Raw genomic sequence first — 27,354 nt, 5'->3', positions numbered from 1 at the left:
GCTGGAACCCCACCCTGTACAGGCAGAGCATGTCACCCAAGTGTGGTCCTAACAGTCACCGAGGCAGGATTAAACAGGCTGCCCAGGGCTTTTTAATAGTTTGTGCTTTCTTCCACTGTGGCCTAGGGTGGTCCTGAACATGAAGCCATCCTCCTGCTTCAGCCCTCAGGTGCTGGGCTAACAGCTTTATTTTTAACCAACAAATGATTACACGTGATTAAGTGGCGGCCTTCCTCAGAATTTCTGAGTCATCTGGCAGAGGATGGTGAACCAGAGGGAATCCTTTCACACAGGGAGAAAGACCTGCTAAGGTCCAGAACTCCCAGGAGGGTTCCAGATGGCGAGCCACCTCCTGTGACTTCTCTTCCATGCTCCGACTTACCTGGGAGGCAGTGGGCCACAGAGCACAGCACAGCAGTTGGTGACAATACTTTTATGGCTGTAGGGGTTGACAGAGGCCTCGCCACCCCTCTTGCTGGACCAAGACCCTTTGATCTGGAAAGAGGAAGAAACCTGGGTCAGCTACCTTCTTCCTCCCTCCCTCCAGCAGTGTGTGGTGGGATTAAACTGGGGCCTAAGCACCTACCACCAGAGCCCCACCTTCAACCCCTTCCCTTCTCCCCTGTCACAGCTGCCTCTTGTTGCTTCTACTTCCTAGAAAGGAAACCTAGAGGTCAGGGAAAGTAGGCCCATTCAGAAACCATCTCTTCAGTGGAGGCCTTTCAATGAAGATATGGGGACTGCTGGATACAGAGAGCTCTCCAGCAGAGGTCAGCAGGGCCTGGCTAGCACAGAAGACAAAACCAAAAGGAAGTCTCCAGAGGGGTGTTTGGGTAGAGCATCCCTGGCCCCTTGCTGTCCACCTGTGACAGATAACTTCACATCAACTTGACACAAGCTAGAGTTATCTGAAAAGAAGAAACCTCACTAAGATCTGGCAAACCTGTAGGGGATTTCCCTAGTGAGCGATTGGGAGAGGGGGGGAGATGGCCCAGCCCACTGGTGGTGGTGCCATTCTCTAGGCTGGTGGTCCTAGCTTCTATAAGAAAGCAGGCTGAGCAAGCTATGGGGAGCAAGGCAGTAAGCAGCATCCCTCCATGGGCTCTGCATCAGCACCTGCCTCCAGGTTCCCACCCTGCTTGAGTTCCTGTCCTGACTCCTTCGGTGATGGACTGAAATGTGGAAGTGAGAGCCGATAAACCCTTTCCTCCCCAGCTTGCTTTTGGTCCTGGTGTTCTGTCACTCCAACTAAGAGGGGGCCAGATTGAGGGCACAAAGCAGGCTGAGCCACCCTGATCCTCAACTGCCTGATAGTGGGCAGCTTGTTCCTGAATTAGGTAAGGCTCAGCAGCACTGAGAGTCTGCCTCTGGGAAGGCCCCTGCTGAAGGCACTGAGGGGCTCCACAGGAAACACCTGGTGGACGTCACCCAGACCCTTCCACCCGGGCTGGGCTGCAGCACCCCCTTTCTGCACTGGAAAGCTCCTTCAGAACCCAGAAAACTGGGTTGGGGTGGCTGCTGGCTGATGTCATGTCTGCCCTTATCAGTGACCAGCACACATGTGTTCAGTTTTCTTTTCCCAAATGAGAGCAAGAGGTCATGGGATTTTTTTTTTGTTGTTGTTGTTGTTTTTTGTTTGTTTCGTTGGTTGGTTTTGGTTTTGTTTTGTTTTTTTGAGACAGGGTTTCTCTGTGTAGCCTTGGCTGTCCTAGAACTCACTTTGTAGACCAGGCTGGCCTCGAACTCAGAAATCTGCCTGCCTCTGCCTCCCAAGTGCTGGGATTTATTTTTAAAACAGGGTCATGTGTCCTGGGGTGGCCTCCGACTTTCTATGTAGCCAGGGACGACCGTGAATTCGTGAATCCCCTGCTTCCGGTTTTCGAGTATTGGGACATGTGTGTCTCCTTGGAGGTGGCTCCTTCCTTCTTATTCTTGTTTTAAAACCTTTATTAATTATTTTATGCATATGGGGTCTTGCCTGATAAAAGTCTGTGTACCATGTGTGTGCAGTACCAGAGGAGACCAGAAGAGGCCACTGGGTTATGTAGGACAAGGGTTCCAGGCAGTGTTGTGCAGGAGAGTACACAGACTGGAGTTATAAGCCATCATGAGGGTGCGGAGTGGAGTGGTGGATGTGAAGGCTTGGTCGTGATTTCTGCCATTAATCTTGGATTGGACCCCTCCAGCATTATGACCCTAGGCCACATCTCTTGGTCATGCCATGGGCAGTATGCATCCTAATTCTGTCACAGCAGGACCCCCAGGTCTGTGTGACATTGGGTCTGACATTAGGCTTCCACCTTGGACCCCCCAGCAGGCAGCACTTGGCCACCCCAGGCTCCCTAGGGCCTGTCCAGCTTTACTCACATCTTCATTAGTTGTCAGGTTGGAGGCCACGAGATACGTGTGGAACCCTGAGAGGCCCAGGATGGACCAGATTGAGAAGAAGCAGATGACCAACTCCAGCACAGTGGGCCCTGTCAAGGACGTGTGCGCAAGAGAGTGGAGCCCCTGACCCCTGCGCTCACCCTTCCCTGGAGCTATGTCCCTGGAAAGTGACAGGTTTGGAGACCTTTCTGTGATCCAAGTCATTTCTCAGCAGAAGGGGGAGGGAGCGCCTGGGGAACAAGGCAGGCTCTGGGCTAGGGATGGCAGAGGGAATTCCAACCACAGGATCCTGGCATGGAGCAGGAAGCCTGGCATCCTAAGGAACTCGCAGCTGGTGACGTGACTCAATGGATAAAGGCGCCTGTCACCAAGCCTGACAACCTGAGTTTGAACTTCAAGTTGTCCCCATCCCTATTCGTGTGACATGGCACATGCATGTTCCCCGCTGCCCAAGGGCAGGGTAAACAAAAATTTAATTACAAAATCCACTCTTTGCCAAGCCTCTGTAGACAGGCATTTTCCTGAGCCTGCTTGCTCTGCCCCTCTCAGTGACGATCCCTTTAGGGTCAAGCTCCAGCCTGGGTCTTGACAAACTAGTGGGTAGAGTGCATTCTAGAGAATAGATAGAGCCCTACCCACTCTGGAGACCTGTCCCATGAAGAGGCCTCAATTCCCCACCCGGGGTGACCAGCCCGCAAAGGATATCTTGCTGGTGTCTTTTTCAGAGCGGAGATGAAGTTGCTTCCCTGAGTAACTAGGAAGAAGAAAGGGACACAGCTCAGCGGGGGGTGGGGGTGAGCACGGCCCTACGCTAGGGCCAAGCTCACTGGTTAGCCTTCCTCCACCCTCTGCTCCCCAACTCACGCAGGGTCAGGTGGGTGACCACGCAGGCGAAGATGAAGGCCGTCAAGAAGGAGAGGGAGAGAATAAACGCATAAAAGAAGCGGTAGTTCCGTCTCCCCACACAGTTGCCCACCCAAGGGCAGTGATGGTCAAACCGTTCTAGGAAGGGAAGGAGGAGTTAGTGGGGGTTTCCCAGTCAGCACTGCTGGGTGACTAGCCTTTGCCCCAGGCTGGCACTAGCCCCCTCCCCACCAGCTGACTCCCGTCCTTCCCTTGGACACACCCTGCTTCCAGCCCTTGTTCATCGGTTCCCACCCACTGCCTGACACATTCCCTGTCTATTCTTTTAGCTCCATAGTAACTCCTTCAGATGTCAACTACAAAGCCACTCCCTTAAAAAGTCTCCTATGGTCTCAATCTAGGCAGAGGTCTTCCTGGTCGGTTCTCTTGCTCTTCTTTTAGACAGCACGGCCCTTGAACAAGACATGTGCTGGCCTCAGACCCCTGCCAGAGTCCGACAGTGTCTGCTTCAAAGACTCACAGATCATGGCCTCTTACTAGCTCCATGCCAACGGCTCTGGCCTTAAGGTCCAGAGAGGGCTGGGCCGCTACGTAGCTCCTGCAGAGCTGGCACCAGAGGCCAGGGCAGAGGACTGAGCTCATACCAGTGCTAAGTCCCTGAGGGTGGGAGTCACACCCTGGTAAGGAAAGTCCCTATGGGAATCTAGGTCATGAGCCCGTTGCAGGCCTTATGCCAAAGGCTGGTGCCTCTGAGGCAGTGGGTGGGGCAGACTGGCAGGGATGAATAAGAGGCATTGAGTCACCCACTTCACGCCTGCTGTGCCGCTCTTCTCTTCAGAGGGTGCTGAGCTGGCACCATGAAGTCACTGCCCTGGGAACTGTGCACTGTCACCATGGCTCAGCTCGCTTGGGTGTCATATAGACTCTCCCTTGTGACACCCTCCCAAGGGACTGTCATGGGTCTTCATCGAGCTGTATGGCGTCTGGGGAGCAGGGTGAGGGGAACAAACCAAGCTTGGTCAGGAGCCAATCTTCAGCTCTGGTCCATGCTCTCCGCCTCCCTCCTCCAGACTCCCACCCTCCCTGCCTTCTTTCTCAGTTAGAGCACCCTGTCCTCCATGTTACAGCTCCAGGCTTCTGGGATCATGGACCTACTGAGAAGCACACTGAAGCCAGGGGGACAAGTTCAAGGTCTGTCACAATGTTTGGGGATCGGTGGGATGGGATATAGACCAGCCCTGGGCCAAGAGATGCCACTGCCTTCCCACTCAGCCCTAAGTACGTCAGATGCTGCCTGCCTTGCCCCACATGTGACTTCCTGCATCCAAGACTCAGGCTCTCGGGGCTCTTTGAGGCTCCCCTGCCCACTCACCCACACAGTTGTCGCAGACACTGCAGTGCGAGGTCCGGGGAGGCCGAAACATCTTACAGGTGAAGCAATACTTGAGTTTCACTGTCTGCCCGTTGATCATCACCTCCCGAGTCCGAGGGGGCGGTCGGTATGTGGAGCTGCCTGTGTTATCTGAGGGTGTGAAGAGGGAAAATGAGGGCACCCCAGATGGCCTATGGCCCTCGATAGTCGGAAGTCACAGCTGCCTGACCAGGACAGGAGGCACCACAAGGAACATGGGAGATGGGGGAGGGGTGCTAATGCAGGGACACACATCCAGAATCCGGTACTCCCTTCAGGCACAGGACTGTGCTCAAACCACGGCTGCTCGAGTGTTTCCTGGCCTTCACGCTGAGAAGGGTCAGCAGGAAGAGTCAGCGAGGTCATATGCATTTAATGGAGCCTAGATCCAACTTCTAATTCACGCTGACAGGAAGATGAACTTCCCAGGGAAGCAACTGAATCTAGCCCTCTGGCATCTACAAACCGCTGGCCTGACCTCTCGCCGAAGCCAGCATTACGTCGAGAGAAGGCAGTGGTCAAGAATGCTTCCTGCACTTCCAGATCTGAGCTCTCTGCCCAGCGTCCACGGCATGTGTTAGAACGCCTGTCAGTCTAGCTCACGTCTGGCATCGCGTGCACACCTCCCTCCTCTCACAGCATTAGAAATAAAATCTTAATAAAAAGGTAATAAAAACAAAAAAGAATGTCAGAGCTAGGCACAATAGCACAGGGAGGCAGGCAGTACAACTGTGAGTTCAAGGCCAGCCTGGACGACAATGTCTCTTTCCCACCCCTTTCTTCTTAGAAAAAGACATGTTTATTGACTACCCTGCAAGACAGAAAGGCAACTGGAAGAACCAACTGCTACAGCGACCTTTTCCTTCTTGTTTTGAATGGAAGAAATAACAAGTTCACTCAAAGTCTGCAAATTCCCCATGGTCTGTTAGATGAGTGTCTGCAAGCTGAACACACTTGATCTGTGCTCAGATCACAACAGTACATAGCCAGGTGTGGTGGCGCACCCTTTTAATCTCAGCACTCCTGAGGCAGAGGCAGGTGGATCTCTGTGAGTTCAAGGCCAACCTGGTCCACATAGTAAGTCCCAAACAGTCAGGGCTATGTAAAGAGACCCTGTCTCAAAGAACCAAAATATAAATAGATAAATAAATAAATAGGAAAGGAAGGAAGGAAGAAAGGAAGGAAGGAAGGAAGGAAGGAAGGAAGGAAGGAAGGGAAAGAAAGAAAGAAAGAAAGAAAGAAAGAAAGAAAGAAAGAAAGAAAGAAAGAAAGAAAGAAAGAAAGAAAGTAAGTCTCACTATATAGCCCTGGCTGGCCTGGACCTCACTCTGTAGGCCAGGTTGCTCTTGAACTCATGGAGATCTGACCGCATCTGCCTCCAGAGTGCTGGTGCCACAGTCCTGCCCAGTTATAATGTTTTGCTATGGACTGAGCACACGTATCTAGGGAACACTCATCAACCGCACTCCTAGCCACTCTACTGCACAATGTCTCAAGTTTAGCTGCCTCCCTGCAGTCATTAGTGTCTGGTGCTTACCAATGAGCTGACCAGCCAGTGCGGGAAGTGGACTCTGGCTTCCCATGTTTAAAATGCAACCTAATCTCCTGAGCATCTCCTCTCTAGACCAGGAAGCGGGAGAAGGCAGGGGCTAGGGGAGCCAAGGAGGCTGACTAAATGGAACTCAGCCTTCGTTGTCTAGTCTGTAAAATAGGAATAACGAGCAGAATGGTATGGCCAGGCTGGCTTTAAGCTATGTAGCCGACGATGATCCCGAATCCTCTCACCTCTCACACGATGGAATTACAGATGTGTGACAACCACGCTGGGTTCTGTAAGGTGCTGGGGACTGAACCCAAAGCTTTAAGAATGCTGGGCACAGGGCTGGTGAGATGGCTCAGTGGGTAAGAGCACCCGACTGCTCTTCCGAAGGTCTGGAGTTCAAATCCCAGCAACCACATGGTGGCTCACAACCATCCATAACAAGATCTGACTCTCTCTTCTGGAGTGTCTGAAGACAGCTCCAGTGTACTTACATAAATAAATAAATCTTTTTAAAAAAAAAAAAAAAAAAAAAAAAAAAAAAAAGAATGCTGGGCACAGAACCCAAAGCTTTAAGAATGCTGGGCACACAACCTTGTCCTGCTTGCTGTGTGAGACAGGGTATTACTAAAGAGGTTAACCTGGTTTTCAACTTAAAATCCTAACCTCCCTCAGGCAGACACGCTTGCTTTGCTAATGACCACAAGTTGTAAAGGGAAGACCATCTATCGGTCTTACTGCTAAGAGTTGCTCAAGCTAAGTGACTTGTCCTGGGCCACACAGCACAACCAGGATTTGAACCCATGTCATAGTGGGGATGTAGCTCAACGGAAAGGCACTTTCCTTGGGTTCAATCCCCAGTATCTCTCCCAATGTAAATTAATATAGACATCCAAGCTCATAATGGGCACGCCTGCAAGCCCAGTGGTTGGGAGGCAGAGGCAGAAGAACCAACCATGAGTTCAAGACTGCTCCAAGCTACATGGCAAGTTCGAGGCTAACATGGATTATATATTTTTTTTTAAGATTTATTTATTTATTACATGTAAGTACACTGTAGCTGTCTTCAGACACACCAGAAGAGGGCGTCAGATCTTGTTAAGGATGGTTGTGAGCCACCATGTGGTTGCTGAGATTTGAACTAAGGACCTTTGGAAGAGCAGTCGGGTGCTCTTACCTGCTGAGCCATCTCACCAGCCCAACATGGATTATATAAAACTCTGTTTTAAAAATAAACAAGGGGAGACTGGAGAGATGGCCCCTTCCACTTAAGAGCAGGTACTTTGGGTAAATTACTTAACGGCTGTCACCTAGAGAAGCAGATGAACACCAGAACGCCCAAGGCAGTAAAGTACCTACCAGGCAGCCATTACAGTAAAGTCGATGCATATAGGCTCGGAGGTCTGGGAGCACTGAGCTTGATGCTTCCTGGAATTCTACTTGTTACCTAGGGAGTCCTTTCACTTCTGAGCCTCAGTTTCTTCCTAAGTCAGGTGGTCCCAGCCTGCCTGCTGGGGGGGAGGCTGGAGTCCCAGGAGCCACTGACCTTGGTCCTGACCAACAGGCCCTAACAGTCCAGTAGGCAGATTGCCTGGCTCTTTTCAAACTATTGGCATTATGCCACAGCAGACCCCAAATCCCCTGCTACTGCCACCATGGCCCCAGCCTTGGCTACCTGCCCACCACTGTCTCCCTGTCTGTACAGGGGCTTTGAGCCAGTAAGACATATGGATATGCATCCCTGCCCAAGCGATTACTGAGTGAGGTCGATTAAATCATTCAGCGTCTCAGCTAAAAATAACTGAATAAACCAGGGTAGGGGAGTTTGCGCCCACTGCAAACTCCAGCACGTGGGAGGCAGAGGTGGACAGATTTCTGTGGGTTCTAGGACAGCCTCATCTACAGAGTGAGTTCCAAGACAGCTACAGAAATCCTGTCTTGAAAAACCAATAAAATAAAATAAAATGGAACAGAATGGAATCCACCCCAGAGTGTGGTTGGGAGGATTAGCTAAGAAGTTACCAAGTGGGTTTAACACAATGTCTAGCGTTTATTTTGCAAGAGCTCAGGGGAGCCTGGGTATCCCTTACCTGAAATACTGTGGCCCAGAAATGTTTTAAATTTGGGCATTTTTCAGATTTTGGAATATCTGCATATACATAATGCCATGTCTAGACAGTGGTGTCCAAGGCACACATGAAATCTTTTTCTGTTTCATACAGGTCTTTTACACATAACTAGAAGGTATTTGTTTTTTTCATTATTGTTTTGAGACAGGGCCTTGAACTCACAGAGATCTGCTTTCCTTTGCTGGGATTAAAAGTGTGAACCGGGGGCTGGCGAGATGGCTCAGTGGTTAAGAGCGCTGACTGCTCTTCCGAAGGTCCTGAGTTCAAATCCCAGGAACCACATGGTGGCTCACAACCATCCGGAACGAAAGCTGATGCCCTCTTCTGGAGTATCTGAGGACAGCTACAGTGTACTTACATATAATAAATAAATAAATCTTTAAAAAAAAAAAAAAGTGTGAACCGGGCTGGACAGATGGCCCTCTTCTGGAGTGTCTGAAGACAGCTACAGTGTACTTACATATAATAATAAATAAATCTTTAGCTGGGCAGTGGTGACACATGCCTTTAATCACTTGGGAGGCAGAGGCAGGCGGATTTCTGAGTTCAAGACCAGCCAGAGCTATACAGAAACCCCGTCTCAAAAAATTAATTAGTTAATTAATTAATTTTAAAAAGTGTGATCCACTGTCAGGTGAGGTCTGGTATGGAAAAACAAACAAACAAGAGAAAGAGAGAGAGACAGACAGACAGAGACAGAGAGACAGAGAGAGACAGAGAGACAGGAGGAGGAGGAGGAGGAGAAAAGAAAAAGCTGGGCTGTGGTGAAACATGCCTTTAATCCAAGCAGGAGAAGCAGAAGCAGGCAGATGTCTGTGAGTTCAAGACCAGCCAGGATTATACAAAGTTACCACATCTTGAAAAAAATCATCAAACAAAAGTCTCAAATTTTGAAGCATTTAGTATGTTCAGATGAGGGATGCCCAGCCTTGTAAATCTTAGCTAACACTGTTACTGTTGCTATAGGAACACTACAGACACATAATGAGTTATAAAGAAACCTTTGGAATGCAGCCATCTGGGAGTGAAGAGCAGATACTGACCCTCTCTAGCGTTGAGAGAACCTTCTGGAAATCTCTCGGGATCACAGAAATCCTCCTCAGTACACAGAGGAGGGCAGGGAGGGAGCACCTTGCAGCCTGTCTCTGGTCTCTGGTAGGGAAGTCCCCTCCCCACATAACTGTGACAGAGGAAGCGAAGTTGCCAAGTCACAGGTGCCACCCAGGTGCTTAAAGGGCAGAGGTCACAGTTTGGCCAGAGTAGGCTTGTAGGAGCAACACTGAGCTAGTCACCTGTCACCTGCTCCACCCAGCAGCCACCATCAATGACAGCTTGTGGAGCACAGTGTTCTAGGGCTCACCAGGGAGGAGCCATGGTTACGGAGGTATACACAGACTCTCTGAATCAGAGCAGGCAAGGCCATATCCTGAAGACAGGAAGGACCCATATCATAAGGTGGGGCTGAGATTCAGATCTGTCTCCCAAGGCAACCACTTGTTCATTACTTCATACAGGAGCATTCACTATACACAAGATACTATATAAGGCCTGGTGTAGTGGATAAGGGGCCCATACATACAGAAGAGCTCACTCTACGCCTGCTTGGCACATCCCCGTAATTGATATTTTAAAACATCTGGGGCTGGTGCGATAGCTCAGTGGGTAAGAGCACCCGACTGCTCTTCCGAAGGTTCGAAGTTCAAATCCCAGCAACCACATGGTGGCTCACAACCATCTGTAACGAGATCTGACTCCCCCTTCTGGTGCGTCTGAAGACAGCTATAGTGTACTTACATATAATAAAAATAAATAAATCTTTAAAAAAAAAAAAACATCTGGAGAGGAAGCTCAGTAGCTAAGAGCACTGGCTGCTTATCCAGGGGACCTGAGTTCAATTCCTAGCACCCATGGTGGCCCAGGACATTCGATGCCCTCTTCAGATCTCCATGGGCAGGAGATACACATGGTACATAGACGTCCATGCAGGCAAAGCATCCCTACACATAAAAGAAAAGACAGTTTGTTTTGCAGATTGTGTGAGACAAGGCCTTGTTATGCACATGATTGGCTTCTGATTCTATGGCCACAGCCATCCAGGGAAATAGTCCTTACTAAAGCAGGAGGGAGTGGCTGCTAAGAACTGCTTCATGGCCTGAAGGGACTCTAGGACGCATCTGCATTTCAGAGCTTGCCTCTGACCCACTCTTCCCTTAGAAGAAAGAGAGATACCCATGAGGAGGTGAGCATCTCGCCAGCGTGCCTTACAGACAGGAAACTCAGAGGACGTCCGTTCAAGAAATGGGCTCAGCCTCTCCCCATGCGTGTAAGGCTGAGAGAGGCAAATGACTTTTCCCACACCCCCTTCCTGCCTGAGCCAGGAGCCTCCACACCTTCAAAATAGCTTTCTTGGGGGGGGTGCTGGGGCTGCCACTGGGAGCCAGTACTGGTATTGGGACAGGATTTCATGCCACCAAGACTACTGAAGAGGCTTTTCCTTCTGCAGGGCTAGGGATAGAACCACATGCTAGGCGGGGGTCTACTGCAGGTTTCCACAGTTGTTACCCTCCTTCCAGTCTGCCTACTGTCATCCCCACGTGACCACTCTGTTCATTCCCAGAGGCCCTGCCACTTACCAGGTTTAGTGCAAGGCCTGGGGACACAGGGAGAGCGCTGCCCGTGGGCAGAGACTCACACAGAGGCTGTAGCTGTATGGTTACATAGAAAGCAGAGTGAATCAATGCCCTTGACACCATGCGGTGACTTGAGACCAGGCAGATTTCAGTTTGAAACATGGTGTGGCTGCTTGTCAGCCTTCTGGAACCTCAGCTTCCTCACCTCTAAAATGGGCAACACGTGAAACTGCTTGCAGATGAGAGATGTTTTATTAAAGCCTAACCCAGAGCTACTCAGTTACTGATGTTGGTGTCTATGTTTTGTTTTGTTTGGTTTTTGGTTTTTCGAGACAGGGTTTTTCTGTATAGCCCTGGCTGTCCTGGACTCACTCTGTAGACCAGGCTGGCCTGGAACTCAGAAATCCACCTGCCTCTGCCTCCCAAGTGCTGGGATTAAAGGTGTGCGCCACCACGCCCAGCAGTGTCTATGTTCTTAATACAGAAGCCAGATGTGATGATGTACACCTTAACTCTGGCATCTGGGAGGCAGAGGCAGGCAGATTTCTGAGTTCGAGGCCAGCCTGGTCTACAGAGTGAGTTCCAGGAGAGCCAGGGCTACACAGAGAAACCCTGTCTTGGAAACAAACAAACAAACAAAGAACACATAGGAGGGCTGGAGAGATGGCTCAGTGGTTAAGGGCACTGACTGAGTTCAATTCCCAGCAACCACATGGTGGCTCACAACCATCTGTAATGGGATCTGATGCCCTCTTCTGGTGTCTGAAGACAGTGACCGTGTACTCATATACATAAAATAAATAAATTAATCTTTAAAGAAGGAGGAGAAGGAAGAAGAAAAGGAAGAGGAGGAAGAGGAAGAAAGGAGGAGGATATAAGAGAGGCAGGACATCAGGTACTTGGGCTCTTAGGAATTGGGAGGTGAAGGCAGAACTACCCTAAGAGACTCAAGTCTCAAAACGTCCGTCTCAGGCTGGAATACAGCTCAGTTGGTAGCATGTTTGCTAAACACACACAAAACCCACGTCTGATCCCCAACACCAGGTGACCTGGGTGTGGTTGTGCACAGGATGATAATCTGGATGCTTGGGAGATGAAGGCTGAAGGAGCAACAGCTCGCGGGCATCTTTACTGAGCCTGAGCTACACAAGCCCAAAATAACCAAACCAAAATAACCAGATAGAACCAGATTCCCGCTCAGCAGGGATGGGAAGCACCCAGACTTGGGGGGAGGGCTGTTGGTAGAGCGGGGTGGGGGTGAGGTATAAAGCATGGTGAAGGCCCAGAGGGGCTGAGGCCCCACACCTCGGGCATCTGGAGTGGGAGGAACCGGGGGAAGGCAGCTGCTGCTGGTCTCAGTGCTGCCCACCACCACCCCACCCCCGCAGGAAGTTTCCTAAAGTAGGCAAGTGAACCATGGTCTGAGAAAGTTCTTCCCCTTTCAAGCTCTCTCTCCATGTATACCCAGACCATCACACAGCTCCATGTACCTGCCTCAACAGCCATGATGGCCAGGAACCCTGCAGCCTGGCTTTCTCCTACAGGGTAACCTTTAACGCAGAGCAAGTGAGCCTGGCTTTGTCTACACGAGGCTCACGTACATTTCTCTTCTGAGATACACAGTCCCGTGCCATGCAAGGGGAGTTTCAAGAATTGCATTGTTATGTCAGGACGTGGTTTCCCACACACAAATGTTATACAAACTGAGAAGGCTCTGATGTCATTAGGTGGTATGATGTGGGACCGTGGTTACATATGGGGTTTGTCAGTGACTGAAGTGCTATTATACAGCATAAGGTTATATTTCAAAGTGATTGTTGATTTTTGGGGGAGGGCTACACAGGGTCTTGCTATGGTGGTCTAGAACTTGCTGTGTAGACCAGTCTCATAAAAAAGCGAACCATTTAAAGGAAAACAGTCAGGAGACGATGGGAGGGACTGGAGAGATGGCTCAAAGGTTAAAGGCATTTGTTAGTTTTGCAGGGGCTCAGATTTGGTTCCCAGCACCCATGTAGTAGTTCATAACCACTCAGGTCCAGGAGATCCAATGCCTTCTTCCAACCTCTGTGGATACCGGGCATGCATGTATGGATGCTGCACATACATTAAATTATACAAAGAAAAAAATGGGAAAAAAATTTTTGTTGTTTTTTTGAGACAGAGTTTCTATTTGTAGCCCTGATTGTTGTGAAATTCAGAGATCTGAATACCTCTGCCTCCCCAGTGCTGGGATTAAAGGCCTGCGCCACCATTGCCTGGCAAAAAAAAAAAAAAAGATGAGAATTAGGTAGACCAGGAGCCTGCAGTCCTAATACCTAGGAAAGACAGAGACAGAAGAACACCAGCCTGGTCTATATATTGACCCAAATATATCCAACCAAGCCAGTCAAGGATACATAGAGAGACCCTATTTCAAAATAACTAACAAAGAAAAGAAAGAAACAAAGAAAGAAATGAAGGTAGAGCAGGGAAGGGTAAAAACCCTACAAGATAACCAGGCGTGATGGCGCACACCTTTAACCCCAGCACTCAGGAGGCAAAGGCAGGTGGATTTCTGAGTTTGAGGCCAGCCTGGTCTACAAAGTGAGTTCCAGGACAGCCAGGGCTACACAGAGAAACCCTGTCTCGAAAAAAAAAAAAAAAATCCTACAAGCTGAATTCCAGGGACTGCTCCTGAGGCGAGCAAGTGGAGGGTGCTAGGTAATCAATCAATCTCTCAAACTCCCAAGCTTAAGAGAGTGAAAGGCAAAACTGAGCCCAGAGAAACACTTACAGCTGAGGGGAGAAAGAAGGAGGGCAGCCTGGTTGGCAGGGCCCTGAACCTGACTGGGAAGGAAGAAAGGAGGCAGCCTGACCTGGAAGGGGCCCTTTGGTCAGCCGGGGACAGGCAGACACACAGTGGCCGTGAGCATCACAGGACACTGCAGAGGACAGACCTTGTGTCTGTACCGTGAGTATAGCTGGGCCTGGGTGAGCACCTTGGAGTGGGCTATCTCTTGTCTACCAACAGATCAAGAATGACTTAGAAACAAGTTTCCTACTCGAAAACTGCCCCAGAACTTGGGACAATCTAGCCATGCTGCCTGCTAGCTGACAAGCCCAGGCCTCACCCCAGGAAGGTGACCAACTGCCTCAGTTTACCTCAGGTGGTTTCTCAAGACAAGGCTTTCAGTTCTGAAACTTTTCTTTTTTTTTTGTTTTTTGTTTTTCGAGACACGCTTTCTCTGTATAGCCCTGGCTGTCCTGGAACTCACTTTGTAGACCAGGCTGGCCTCGAACTCAGAAATCCGCCTGCCTCTGCCTCCGGAGTGCTGGGATTAAAGGCGTGTGCCACCACACCCGGCTCTGAAACTTTTCTGATTTGGTTTTGGGCAAACTGGGAGGAGCTGGTCCCGTGCCTCAGGCTGTCTTTATCAGAGCCAGCGTGTAGAGCCAGCACTGGACTGCATGTCCCTGCCATGTCCTCCTGGGGAGACACCAAACCCTCTCTCAGGTCCCCAGTGCAGCAGGGGGAGCCTCCAGGAGCCGCCCCCCCCCGCTTCCTCATCATCCTTCCACCCAGCCCTTTCTTTAGCTCACACCACCGAACTCCCTGCACAGTGATGAGGTGAACCACACACCCACGTCCTCATCTCCCTTGTCCTTTCACCCCAGCGAAGAACAGTTTCATCATGACCGCCATGAGGCCAGGAACAGAAAGGGAAGAAGGCATGTGGGGCTGTGTCATAGAAGGTCTGGCCCAGGTTACAGGACACTAAAGTGTTTTTTCTTTTCTTTTTCTTCTTCTTTTTTTTTTTTTTTTTTCCGAGACAGGGTTTCTCTGTGTAGCCTTGGCTGTCCTGGAACTCTCTCTGTATACCAGGCTGGCCTCGAACTCACATTAAAGTGTTGATAAAGGATTCAAGGGAGGTGTCCATTTGCCATTCCTACACAGGAAGCCCGGAATGTGGGGAGACGGCCCTCTCCTCTCCCTTCCCCTTCGGCCCCTTGTTTGGAGTCTGCATTGGCACATCTGGCCAATGGGATCACCACCCCGCCCCCACACAAGTGGGCAGATGTGAAGACCCATGGGGCTAACAGTGGACAGTATTAGACACACAGTTAAGCTCTCCACAAACATGGAGCTCACTGTTGTTTCTGACCTAGCAGCTCAGAAGCCAGGGGGTTCCAGGCCTCTGTGTCCGGCTGAACTGCAACATAACCCTACTTCAGGGTTAGCTTGATTGAAGGGAAGGTGAACCCAGTGGCTGCTCTCAAGCTCAGGTCATAGTCAGAGGATGTAGATTGGGGGGTGGGTGGGGGGTGGAAGCCAGTTTCTAGCAGAAGACCACGAGTGTGGCTGCCCCGCCCCACCCTGGGCAGAGGAGGTGGTATGAACAGGCAAAGCAGAGAGATAGCCTCCTGGGACCCCCTGAGCTGCTCCAGAGTCAGCAAAGACGATTCCTGGATTAGACATAGCCGGGCTCCGACATTTGCACGTCACCAGATCTCACCAGGCCAGCTAGGTGGTTAAACGCCTGTGTGAACACTGCCTTCTTAGGGCGACGAGCCAACCATGACCGGAAACCCTGGAGGTGTACAAACATCCGAGTCACTTCTCAGCAGGAAGGAGCTGGGGTGGGGCCAGCAGAGATGAAGGTCTCGCTCAGCCTGGGGCTCAGCTCTCTCCTCTGGGAAGAATAATGGGTTGGCTACCCAGAGGCCCAGGGAGGCAGGCTCTTTCTGGGTACCCAGCCTTTCCCTCTCTATGCTTTTAGCTCTGTGGATGGACACTTTTCTTCTCAACACAGCATCCAGGGCTTGTCCTGATGTAGGCCGTGCCCTATGCTGCGCCCTGACCTGCTCCCCTGCCCAGACCTGGGCCTCTTTGCTCAGAGGCCACCTCCTTCCTCCCTAACATCCTACTTACTTGTCACTGTCCTCCTCGTACCCTAGCATGTCTCCTCGACCTCCAGGAGGACAGAGGTTACTGTGGCTTTCTTTTTTTTTTTTTTTTTTTAAAGATTATAGTTTGTTTGTTTTTTTTTTTTTTTTGATGGTTTGGGGAGCTCTTTTTTTGTTATTTATTTATTATATGTAAGTACACTATAGCTGTCTTTAGATACACCAGAAGAGGGCATCAGATCTCATTATGGGTGGTGGTGAGCCACCATGTGGTTGCTGGGATTTGAACTTCAGACCTTCGGAAGAGCAGTCAGGTGCTCTTACCCACTGAGCCATCTCACCAGCCCTACTGTGGCTTTCTTTCATTCCTCGTCAACAGCATCTGGAAGAGCTCACAGTGGACAGCAGGGTTCATTCAATAAATGTCTCACGATTGAGTGAATAAGGAGTACACAAACGTTTAGCCAAGGGTGGGGGAAGGTTCCACAACCCCAGCACTTAGGAGAAACACAGAGCAGAAATGAAGGCATCTTCAGCTACATACTGAGTTCAAGGCCAGCCTAGACTACATGAGACCTAGTCTGGAGTGGGAAAAAAAAAGTACATAAATTTCTATGAGCAGGCCAACTGCTGTCCGAAAGCACATCACAGTCTGTGCACTTCCTGCGGCATCTTTTGTTTATTTGTTTGTTTTTCTGAGACAGGGTCTCAATATGTAGCCCTGGCTGTCCTGCAACCTGCTCTGTAGACGAGGCTGGCCTCCAACTCACAGAGATCCACTTGCCTCCTGCCCCCTCAGAGCTGGGATCAAAGTCGTGTACCACCACTGCCCGGCCTCAGCTGTGTGATCTTGAACCATGTACTTAACCTCTCTGTATCTCACTTCATGAATGAATAGGAAGAGAGTACCAGGACTGACCTCGCTGGCTTATGGAGATTAAGTAGTCAGGTATACAGGCGGCTTAAAGCATGCTGGGCACCCCAGAAGCACTCAGCTCGGTGCTGGCTGCCAGCATTTCTTGCTTACGTATTTGCCTGCTTGCTCATTGTCTGTCTCCCCCGTCACAGTGTCAGTCCCAGCCTGCTTCACTCACTGCTACATCTGTAATTCCTAGCAGAGCGGCACAGGAGAAAGCCAGGCTGCGGGACGCTGTGGGCAGGACTAAGAGGAGAAAGAGCCTCACCGATCTGCTTCTCCAGGGCAGCGGCCTCACAGATGGTGGCCCGGGGCAGGATGCCAGGGTCCGTGAAACTGGTCTGCAGGAGACAGCTCATGACGAAGAAGAAGAGGATGGCAGCGATGATAGGAATGGCCAGGGTCAGTGTGCGGGCCAGGTAGGGACAGCTAGGAAAGAAGAGAGTTCAGGTTACCCCAGGGTCCCCGCTACTGCCCCACAGAGTACATTCTAGAAAAGAGCCTCTCCCTAAAGTGCCCGCTGGAGGTGAGTGCAGCCACTACCGATAAGTGCCCAGGGCAGACATTACTAGTCAATCCTGGACTTTTTCCAATGGCAGTTGAGATCTACAGATATTCTCCCTCACTCTACCCTGGCAGGCAGGCCCCTCTTCCTTCATCCCTTCCTGCCTCCAGAATTTACCAGAAAGCCCAAACTGGCCTGAAACCCTCTAAGTAGCTCAGGCTGGCCTTGAACTCTTGATTTTTCTGCCTCTACCTCCTGAATACACATGGACTACCATACTTAGCCTCTTTTTATGGCAGTACACACACTCAGAAGGTCCAAGCAGGAAAGTCAGCATCCTTGCTACATACTCTGTCCCCAAAATGTAAAAACAAAAACAAACAAACAAACAAAAACAGGCCAGTGAGCTGTTTCGGCATCTAAAAGCACTACTGATCATGCTGGCCTGAGTTTGTCCTGGAACCCACATGATGAACTGAAAAGAATGACCCCCATATGGTGTCCTCTGACCTGCACATACACACCATGGCACACGCACATGCATAAAAAATAAATGGAATGTAATTAAAAACCAGATTGACAGGCAGACAGAGACAGAAATGGTGTCTTAGTCAGGGTTTCTATTCCTGCACAAACATCATGACCAAGAAGCAAGTTGGGGAGGAAAGGGTTTATTCGGCTTACACTTCCATACTGATGTTCATCACCAAAGGAAGTCAGGACTGGAACTCAAGCAGGTCAGGAAGCAGGAGCTGATGCAGAGGCCATGGAGGGATGTTCTTTACTGGCTTGCCTCCCCTGGCTTGCTCAGCCTACTCTCTTATAGAACCCAAGACTACCAGCCCAGGGATGGTCCCACCCACAAGGGGCCTTTCCCCCTTGATCACTAATTGAGAAAATGCCTTACAGTTGGATCTCACGGAGGCATTTCCTCAACTGAAGCTCCTTTCTCTGTGATAACTCCAGCTGTGTCAAGTTGACACAAAAATAGCCAGTACAGATAGAAACAGAAAAAGGGGCTACCTGGGCTGGCTCTGAATCCCTGGACACAAGCCATCTTCCCACCTCAGCCCCAAGAGTTAGGACATCATGTGAAGACAACGCTATGTCCAACTCGGTACTAAGCATTTAAAAAACATATTAATAATTTCTGTGAATGAGTGTTTTTGCTTGTACGTCTGACTGTGTATCATGTGTATAACTGGTGACCAAAGAGGCCAGAAGGTGTGGGACGCTCTGGAATGGAAGTTAGAGATGGTTGTGAGACACCCTATGGATGCTAGGAATTGAACCAGGGTCCTCTAAAAGAGTAGCAGGTGCTTTTAATCACTGAGCCATCTCTCCAGACCTGATCGCCACACTTGGGGCAGCCTCAGAATCCAGTTAGCAGACACAGCACTTCATGAAGCTATTAAGGGGGCTGCCCCTTGAATAACCAACCATCCATGGCAATGTTGCAATGTCAACACAGTTGGTTGGTCGGTCAGTCAGTCAGTCAGTCACTCAGTCAGTCACTAAGTCAGTCAGTCAGTCAGTCACTCAGTCATTCAGTCAGTTGCACCACAAATACTTACTGAGTCCTTATTTAGGAGTAACAGCTATACATATGACATGAGCTACCGAGTGGCTTATAAACTAAAAAGAAAAAAAAAAAGAGCCCAGTAAACAGGACCTGCCACACAGGGTGCTGTGTGCTGCAGACTTACTGCAAGTAGTAGAGCACTTGTTAGGCCCTGGGTTTGGACCTCAGCTGGGTGGGTGGGGAAATGGGGCAAAGTAACAAAAACATAAATTAATTTAGGTATGGCAGCTCACACCTTCAATCCCAGCCACGCTGGAGACAGAAACAGGCGGATCCCTGTGAGTCTAGGCCAACGTGGTCTATACACTGAATTCCAGGTTGGCCAAGACCATAGAGAAAGATCCTGTCAAAACAGAACAAAACAAAACCCTGCTTGTCTGCGAATGTGTTGCTTGTCTTTACCCTGCTAAGTGATGAGCTTCTCTGTGGATGCAGACAGCATCCCTTGCCCAGGAAATACCTATCAAATGAATCGTGCTCCCCTCACGGACAGGAAGTAGCTACCACATCTTTTTTCAGTATTACAGACCAAACCACTAAGTCATCTCCTGCTATCTTCTGAAGATTTGCTATGTGCGAGATAGTGCCCTAGTCAATAAGTCACTATAAATAACCCTTACAGGCTGGGGACACAGCTCAGTGGTAGAATGCTGTCTACCACGCACAAAGCACCGAGCTCAACCCCCAGTAGCTCCAAGTAATAACCATAACAATAATGATAATAATGACGATCAAATCAATACCTGCCATATAAGCCAGACATGATGCTACATGCCTACAATGGTGGTACTTGAAAGCCTGGCAGTTTGAGGTCAGTCTGGGCTACAAACAATAACGCTACCTTAAAAGCATTAATTCTGTCGGGGACACTGGCCTACACCTTTACTCCCAACACTCAGAAACACAGGCAGGTGGATCTTTTGTGAGTTTGAGGCCGGCTAGGACTACAGAGTGAGATCCTGTCTCAAAATTAATTAACGAAATGCCTGACATACAGATAGCTACTACATGCCAGATACGCTGCTGTGCACTTTACATGCATCTCGAATCTTCACGGTGACCCTCTGACCTTATTTATGCTCCAAAAAACTTCACAGATGAAGACATTCGAGAAGTTTAAATAATGTGGGTCAGCAGGTCAGGAGAGTTCACTGTGATGTTCACGGCACCAACTGCAGCCAGCCCCTGCCTTCCCACTAAAGCTGGAGGGGATTCGACAGAGTGGGGGCTGCAGCTTGGGAGATGCATCTATCAGGAGGCTAGGAGCCAGCCATCCTTCCAGGGGTCCACAGAGACAGGGAGTAAAACCACCAGGCCATCTGCACACTGCTTCTGAAGCCTGCAGAGGCCTTCCCTCAGGACTAGAGCCTGCCAAAGCCAAGTGGCTCCTAGTGGGCTACCCTCTGCCCAACACATTTCTTCATGGCCAACCCTCCAACAGAACCAGCCAGGCCCTAGTGTTATGCTGGACAGCTCACCTAGTTCTCACACAAGCAGACGCCTGGGGAATAAAGCCTGGGACTTGTAGAGCCCTCGGGCAACATCAACAGCAATATCTAGGCTCTGATTTCCTCTGCTAGATTCAAGGTCACCCAGTCAGGGTGCCAATTACAAGCTGGCATCTCCACACTCCCAGCAAGTGATCCGTGCACTTGCTGTGTTGAGCACTGACCATATGTATCCCTTAAACTGGCTCTAGGCACTAAATGCACAGCACTGTGCAGATTTCCTATGTTCTTGAAGAAAACACAGCCACGAAATGGCCAAGCAAGTGTATATGTATAATACAGGCAGGCAGGGAGAGATCAAAATGAGTGGACCATGAAGGTGCTCCAGAGGCCCTGAGGCAGGAGCAAGCCAGCAGGCCAGTACGCTTGAGAGGACAACTGGGCAGAAGATGACTGGGCAGGAGGACGAGAGGGTGCCGAGGCCACAGGAAGCCAACATCAGAGCTGGGGCTCTAACTGAGAGGGAGAACCGGGAGCCAGAAGTCTGATGTCCAGGGGTTATGTCTGCTGTGTGGAATGGGAAGTGTGGTAGAAGCTGGGAAGCCTGGTGGGGTGTGATGTAACTTCCCAGCCAACAGGGAAGCAAAATGATTTGCAGCAGGAAAGGTCTCCCCCAAGAGCCAAGTACCTTCCCAGAGCAATGAGGAGTGAGCACTTCTGACCAGCCCTGTCCTCACTAAAGGTGTGTCCACCTCGCTGGCTCCTCTTCTGAGTCCACCGAGCAACCCCAAAACACCCAGCAGGACTATAGGATGTCACCAAAACCTGTCCCCAAAGCTGCCACCCAAGTAACAAGAGGAGAGAAAACTCAAGGTGATTGGCCTGTTCTCCCTAAGCGCAGGAATCCTTCCTTCCTGGCTCTGGGCAGCGCAGTACCACTAGGAAGATACCCAAGTCCAAAAGCAGTATAGAGCAGCCAGCACGCCTTCCTCCTGCCTGGGCCATAACCCTGGGTGTGAGCACCACAGAGAATGGCCTCAGGGCTCTGGAAAAAACATTTCCACAGCACCCAAGAAGCCATAGTCATCGTGAGGTGGAAACGAAACTTGGCCCGAGGTACAGGCTGGGATCCCAGTGCTTCTCTGTGTAAGCCACCCTGAACTTTTTTTCTTTTTTTTTTCTTTTTCCTGTCCTGATCCAGTGGAAGGGCAGAGCATTTTGGGGGCGGATGGAAAGGAAGGAGGTCTTCACCTTGTAGTTACAGACACATAATCAGGTCCTGGAAAGGGATCTGAGAACTGCTCTTTCAGACAGCCTCATCGTGACACGCGTGCCCCGCTCCCCCAACCCCGGGGAAGTGATTTTTGGTAGGACTAGCTGCCAACATCAAGTGCTAGAAGCTTGGACGCAAAAGAATAAATAAATAAATAAATAAATAAATGATGAATATATCTGGGAAAAAAAAAAGCTAAAGGCTTGCAAGTATAACCAATCTCAATAGAACCCTGTCGGGGGTGGGTACTATTAAAGTCCCCATTCTACAGGTGAGGGCACTGAGGTTTGGAAAGGTAAAATGACTGCCGCAGGCCACACAATTAGTGGGAGGTGGAGCTGGGATTGGAGCCAGAGATGGAGTTCTTAACCATACTGAATAATAAAAGAAACCAAGCCCAAAGAATAGGGAGAAGTAGGAGGGAAAGGTGGGGCTCACCCGGGGTGCGTTCATGTGGGGGAGTATGTGCCCTCAAGGAGTCACAGGGCAGGTGACTCCAGCTAGAGGCTAAGGGTGGGTGGAAACTTTGGATGCATGGCCCCGAGAATGCCATAAGCAGCCACTCCTCCATCCTTCAGTCCTAAAACGGAGCTACAGTGTAGGCCAACCCTAGGTCACTGGGAAAAGGTCAGAAGCCCATAGGGACAAATAAGACAGGTCGTGTGAAAGCACTCAAGTCTCTTTCCTTGAAAAGGATCGTGATGCCGCCCGCTGTCCCGGTGGTGGACCGCCACCGAGGGATGCAGAGTGTCCGGAGGGGAAAGAGACAGGGCAGGGTGGGAGACACCTAGAGGACTAGGGAGCTAAGAGAGCGTCGGGAAGAAGCTTTGGAGAAACTAAGGAAAGTGCTGGAAAGCCGGGCGTGGTGGCGCACGCCTTTAATCCCAGCACTCGGGAGGCAGAGGCAGGTGGATTTCTGAGTTCGAGGCCAGCCTGGTCTACAAAGTGAGTTCCAGGACAGCCAGGGCTATACAGAGAAACCCTGTCTTGAAAAACCGAAAAAAAAAAAAAAAAAAGAAAGTGCTGGAGAGAGAAGGGCCTGTCTGAGAGGCCCAGAGATGCTTTAGGGAGGACTGCCTCCGGGCCTAGGGTGACCATGACTTAAGGAAAGCGGGTGTGGGAGCCAGGACCCTGTAGAACCTTGGAGGGACTTGAGAGGACGCCTAGAAAATTCACGGTACGGTGTCCACAGCCAGAGGACACAAAAACTTACTTGTCTGAGGACAGGAATGAAAGACGCCTTAGAAGGGTCATAAAGAGCCTGGGATAGGCAAGAACCAGCCAGTGAGTGGCCGCAGGTGGACCTGAGGAACCCGGCAAAAGCTGATGACCAGGGCAGGGCACCCAAGGTCCGGGTGGCGAGAAGGGGTTCCGGGGTTCCGGGGCGGCGGGCGGAGGCCCGAGGGCTCACGGATGCGGGCGGGGAAGGAGCGGCGGCCGGGGACGCAGCGCCGGGGTGGGGGTGGGGGTGCGCGAACTCACTCGAAGACGAAGAAGAGGATGGTGGTGCTGAGGATGAGCAGCAGCGTGAGCGCGAAGACGCCGCCGTGGCCGGCCAGCATGAGCCGGCCTCCGCAGTAGAAGCGGTTGCGGCCCGGGAACACCTCCCACTTACGCCGGGGCCGGCGGCCCAGGCTCCCGCTGCCGCTGCCGCTGCCGCTACCGCTCCAGCGCGGCGCGCCAGGCGCGGGCCCGGGGCTTGGAGCAGGGGGCGCGGCGGGGCCGGGGCGACGCGCCCCGGGGGAGGCGGGCGGCGGGGCGGCCCCGGGGCTTATCTGCTGGTACTCGCAGTCCTTCATGCGGCCGGCCGCGGGCCTCGGCTCCGCGCCCGGCCGCTCCGGGACCGGGCCGAGCAGCGGAGGTGGCGGCGGCGCGCGCGGCGCTAGCGGGCGGGCGGGCGGGCAGGCTCGCTCGGGTTGGCCCCTCCGCTGCCGCCCCGCCCCCGGCTCGCTCCGCAGCGCCTCCTGCGCCCAGCCCGGGCTCTGCAGATGCGGCCTCCAGGGCTCCCTCCGCTGCCCGTGCACTCAGACCCTGCCGTAGGAGTCGCCCAGAGATTCAGGGGACAGCTCAGGCACTCCAGGCTCGCCCACCTCTGAGGGCAAGGTGGTAAGGGTGCTTTGAAAGTTCCGAGTGTCTAAAGGGGTGTGAGTGAAATATCCTTTAGTCTTTCCCTCCCTGCTGTCCTTGGTTCAACCCTGGGTTCTAGATAATCCCCCAATGGAGATCATGCCTAAGGACCCCAAACTTTTTTCAGGTGGGTGTTTTCACAACAGACCTAACCAACCGGGAACTGGGGTGGGCTAACTCCTGGTGACTGAGACAAGTAGGGTTCAAGGGCAGGCCGAGATCCAAGGTGAATTTGCACCGAGCTGGGCTACAAGTGAGCCCTTGTTTCAGCTGAAAACACACACACACACACAAACGCGCGCGAGCACGCGCATACTCTATTTTCTAGGACTCAGGTCGGAAGTCCAGAAATATTTTAGCAAATTCTTTTACATGCATCACCCCCAAAGCTCATAGGGCTAAATCAGGCAGTCTTATCTGGAGCAAATGGGGTCCAGCCTCCTTACAAACCATTCAAGTTGATGGTGGAACTTATTTCTCGACATGTGAGTGGAGGCCTGGGAGTTTTGCTGAAACTCCACCCAAGGTTACTAGAGCTCATCGAGTGGCTCACCAGTGAGGTTTCTCGAAAGGACTTGTGCACTTCCTGAACCTGACAAGGAAAGTTTAGCTTCCATTTGTTAAAACAGGGATTGCTAGTCCACTGTGGTGGCGCACGCCTTTAATCCCAGCACTTGGGAGGCTGAGGCAGGCGAATTTCTGAGTTCGAGGCCAGCCTGGTCTACAAAGTGAGTTCCAGGACAGCCAGGGCTACACAGAGAAACCCTGTCTCAAAAAAAAAAAAAAAAAAAAGAATTACCTTGGTCATGGTATCTCTTCACAGTAATGGAAACCCTAAGACAGAAGTTGGTACTAGAAGTGAGGTATTGCTGTGATAGGCCTGACCATGCTTTTGTTTGGAGGTATGTGGATCTTGGGACTTTGGAAAGCAGTGGAGTGCTTTCTGTGGGGTTTAATGGGCCACCCTAGTCGGAATATGGGAGACTTTGTTGCTGAGGGTCATTTGAACTGTGGAAGCCTGGCCCAAGAGGTTTCAGAGAAGACTGCTAATACGTGGCCTGGAGACTGTTTTTGTGGTATTTTGGTGAAGAATGTGGCTGCTTTTTGCCCTTGTCTGAAGAATCCGCCTGAGGCTAAAGTGAAGACATTTAGATTAATTGCATTAGCAAAGGAAATCTCAAAACAGCCTGATATAAATTCTGTTGTGTGGTTACTAAATTCACTCATGAGTACACTGGAGCTGTCTTCAGACTCACCAGAAGAGAGCATCGGATCTCATTACAGATGGTTGTGAGCCACCATGTGGTTGCTGGGATTTGAATTCAGAACCTTTGGAAGAACAGTCAGTGCTCTTAACCTCTGAGCCATCTCTCCAGCCCCCACGTTCACTCTTTTTTTTTTTTTTTAATAAATATGGTGGCAGAGAGGTCTTTTTTTTTAAAGATTTATTTATTTATTATAAATAAGTACACTGTAACTGTCCTCAGACACACCAGAAGAGGGAGTCAGATCTCATTATGAATGGTTGTGAGCCACTCTGTGGTTGCTGGGATTTGAACTCAGGACCTTCAGAAGAGTAGTCAATGCTTTTACCCACGGAGCCATCTCACCAGCCCATGTTCACTCTTTATGATAAGTGTTTTGATGAAAAAGAGCAAACTTAAAAAGAAAAACTACAAAACCTATGGTTGGAGGACGTGAAATCAGGCTGAGTCCTGGGTTCAAGGAGAGAAACAGAGTAAGGAAGTGGGATTTGGGGGCAAGACCCCACCCAGCTAAACTTACTGTTTATGCTTTTTTTTTTAAAAAAAAATAGATTTGCCGGGCGTGGTGGCGCACGCCTTTAATCCCAGCACTGGGGAGGCAGAAGCAGGCGGATTTCTGAGTTCGAGGCCAGCCTGGTCTACAAAGTGAGTTCCAGGACAGCCAGGACTATACAGAGAAACCCTGTCTCGAAAAACAAAAAAAACAAAAAAAAAAAACAAAAAAATAGATTTATTTATTACTTATTTTTATATGTAAGTACATCTTAGCTGTCTTCAGACACACTAGGAGAGGGCATCAGATCCCATTACAGATGGTTGTGAGCCACCATGTGGTTGCTGGGATTTGAACTCAGGACCTTGGGAAGTGTAGTCAGTGCTCTTAACCGCTGAGCCATCTCTCCAGCCCCTACTGTTTGTGCTTTTGCAGTCGAACAAGGGATAGTTATATTTAGGCATTATTACCTGGTTATTTTATCATTTGGATATGAGATATGATTTGTGTCAAGTAGACAAGGGGTGGATTGTGACAGCTATTCCCAGTTGTCAATTTGACAACATCTGAAATGAACTGCAATCCAGAAATGGAGGCCACACCTGTGATCCAGATCCTGAGGCTGGAAGGCACAGGCTTTTGATCCAGATCTTGAGAAACAGTAGTCATGAGAAGCTTAGGCCCAGGCATGGTGCTACACATCTTTAATCCCAGCATTCAGGAGACAGAGCCATGTAGATCACTGAGTTCAAGATCAATCTACAGAACAAGTTCCAGGACAGCCAACCTTAGGCAGTGAAGGAGTTGGAAAACAGAAAACTGGTGATAATACAACCAAACAAGGGGGTCATGTTCCAGCTCCAGCAAGCAGCAGAATTCGGCAGCTTCAGCCATGTGTCTCTGGCTTTATACTTTATAATCAAGAGGAGAAGGAGACTACTGGGACAATGGATGCTGGTTACCTGGAGCTAAGAAGTTAGTGGTGACTTAAGAAGAGACCAGCATCACTGAGGTGAAATCTTCTGGGAAGTGTTTTCTGAGATCACAAAAAAAGCTGTGTTCCCGGACTGGTGAGATAGCTCAGCAGGTAAGAGCACTGACTGATCTTCTAAAGGTCCTGAGTTCAAATCCCAGCAATCACATGGTGGCTCACAAGCACCCGTAAAGGGATCTGATGACAGCTACAGTGTGCTTATGTCTAATAATAAGTCTTTGGGCCAGAGTGAGCAGGAACTGAGTGATCAGAGTTGACTGGAGCAGGCAGAGGACCTAAAAATTCAATTCTCAACAACCATATGAAGGCTCACAGTCATCTGTTCAGCTACAGTCTACTCATATACATAAAATAAATCTTTTTCTGAGTTCGAGGCCAGCCTGGTCTACAAAGTGAGTTCCAGGACAGCCAGGGCTACCCTGTCTCGAAAAACAAAAACAAAAAAAAAACAAAACAACAACAAAAAAATCTTAAGAAAAAAAATCTGTGTTCCAGAGATAGCCAAGGTTGTATCCTCATGCTGTGGCTGGACTTGGTAATGTGTAAGAGTCACCCAGGTGATACTGGTTTTGAAGGCACAAAGGGGGTCATGAAGAGCAGCTGAGGCTCGGCACTGTGAGAGGCCATGGAAAGTCACTGGTGAAGGTGCAGCCTCAATTACAGTTGATGGCCCAGGACTGAAGGGGTCATGCAAAGGAGCTGAAGCTTGGCACCATGAAGAGAGCCTATGAGAGGCTATCGGTGAAGCCTAGTTACAGAGGAAGACCCCAGCGTATTGGAGATGCCAGTGCCGTGGGATGATCACCAAGAGGAGCATCAGCAGTGGAGTGGAGTCAACCAGGATCTATGGTGCTACAGAGGGCAGAGCTGGAGATGTGACCCAAGCCCTTTGGAGGAGCCCAGAA

At 50.4% G+C, this 27,354-nt stretch overlaps 1 protein-coding gene across 3 annotated transcripts in view; it reads right to left on the bottom strand.

The window, feature by feature from the left end:
- Zdhhc18 (zDHHC palmitoyltransferase 18) overlaps positions 1-23,447 on the bottom strand; it is a 28,681-nt gene extending 5,234 nt beyond the window's left edge. For 2 of the 3 annotated variants that reach the window (XM_085838870.1, XM_021160172.3), the window contains exons 1-7: positions 23,053-23,446; positions 17,031-17,191; positions 4,625-4,774; positions 3,253-3,390; positions 3,094-3,142; positions 2,368-2,470; positions 383-495 (exon numbers count right to left, since the gene is read on the bottom strand). In XM_085838870.1, coding sequence (XP_085694996.1) covers positions 383-495; positions 2,368-2,470; positions 3,094-3,142; positions 3,253-3,390; positions 4,625-4,774; positions 17,031-17,191; positions 23,053-23,369 — 1,031 coding nt within the window. In that variant the 5' untranslated portion in view covers positions 23,370-23,446. Of the gene's footprint in view, positions 1-382; positions 496-2,367; positions 2,471-3,093; positions 3,143-3,252; positions 3,391-4,624; positions 4,775-17,030; positions 17,192-23,052 lie in introns of all 3 variants that reach the window. The other variant, XM_085838871.1, reaches the window with a different exon arrangement.
- Between the last annotated feature and the right edge of the window lie 3,907 nt (positions 23,448-27,354).

The sequence above is a fragment of the Mus caroli genome, unplaced genomic scaffold, assembly GCF_978045245.1.
Source record: "Mus caroli unplaced genomic scaffold, Mus_caroli_1 scaffold_6, whole genome shotgun sequence".
NCBI lineage: Eukaryota > Metazoa > Chordata > Mammalia > Rodentia > Muridae > Mus > Mus caroli.
This window is presented reverse-complemented; position numbering and strand designations above follow the sequence as displayed.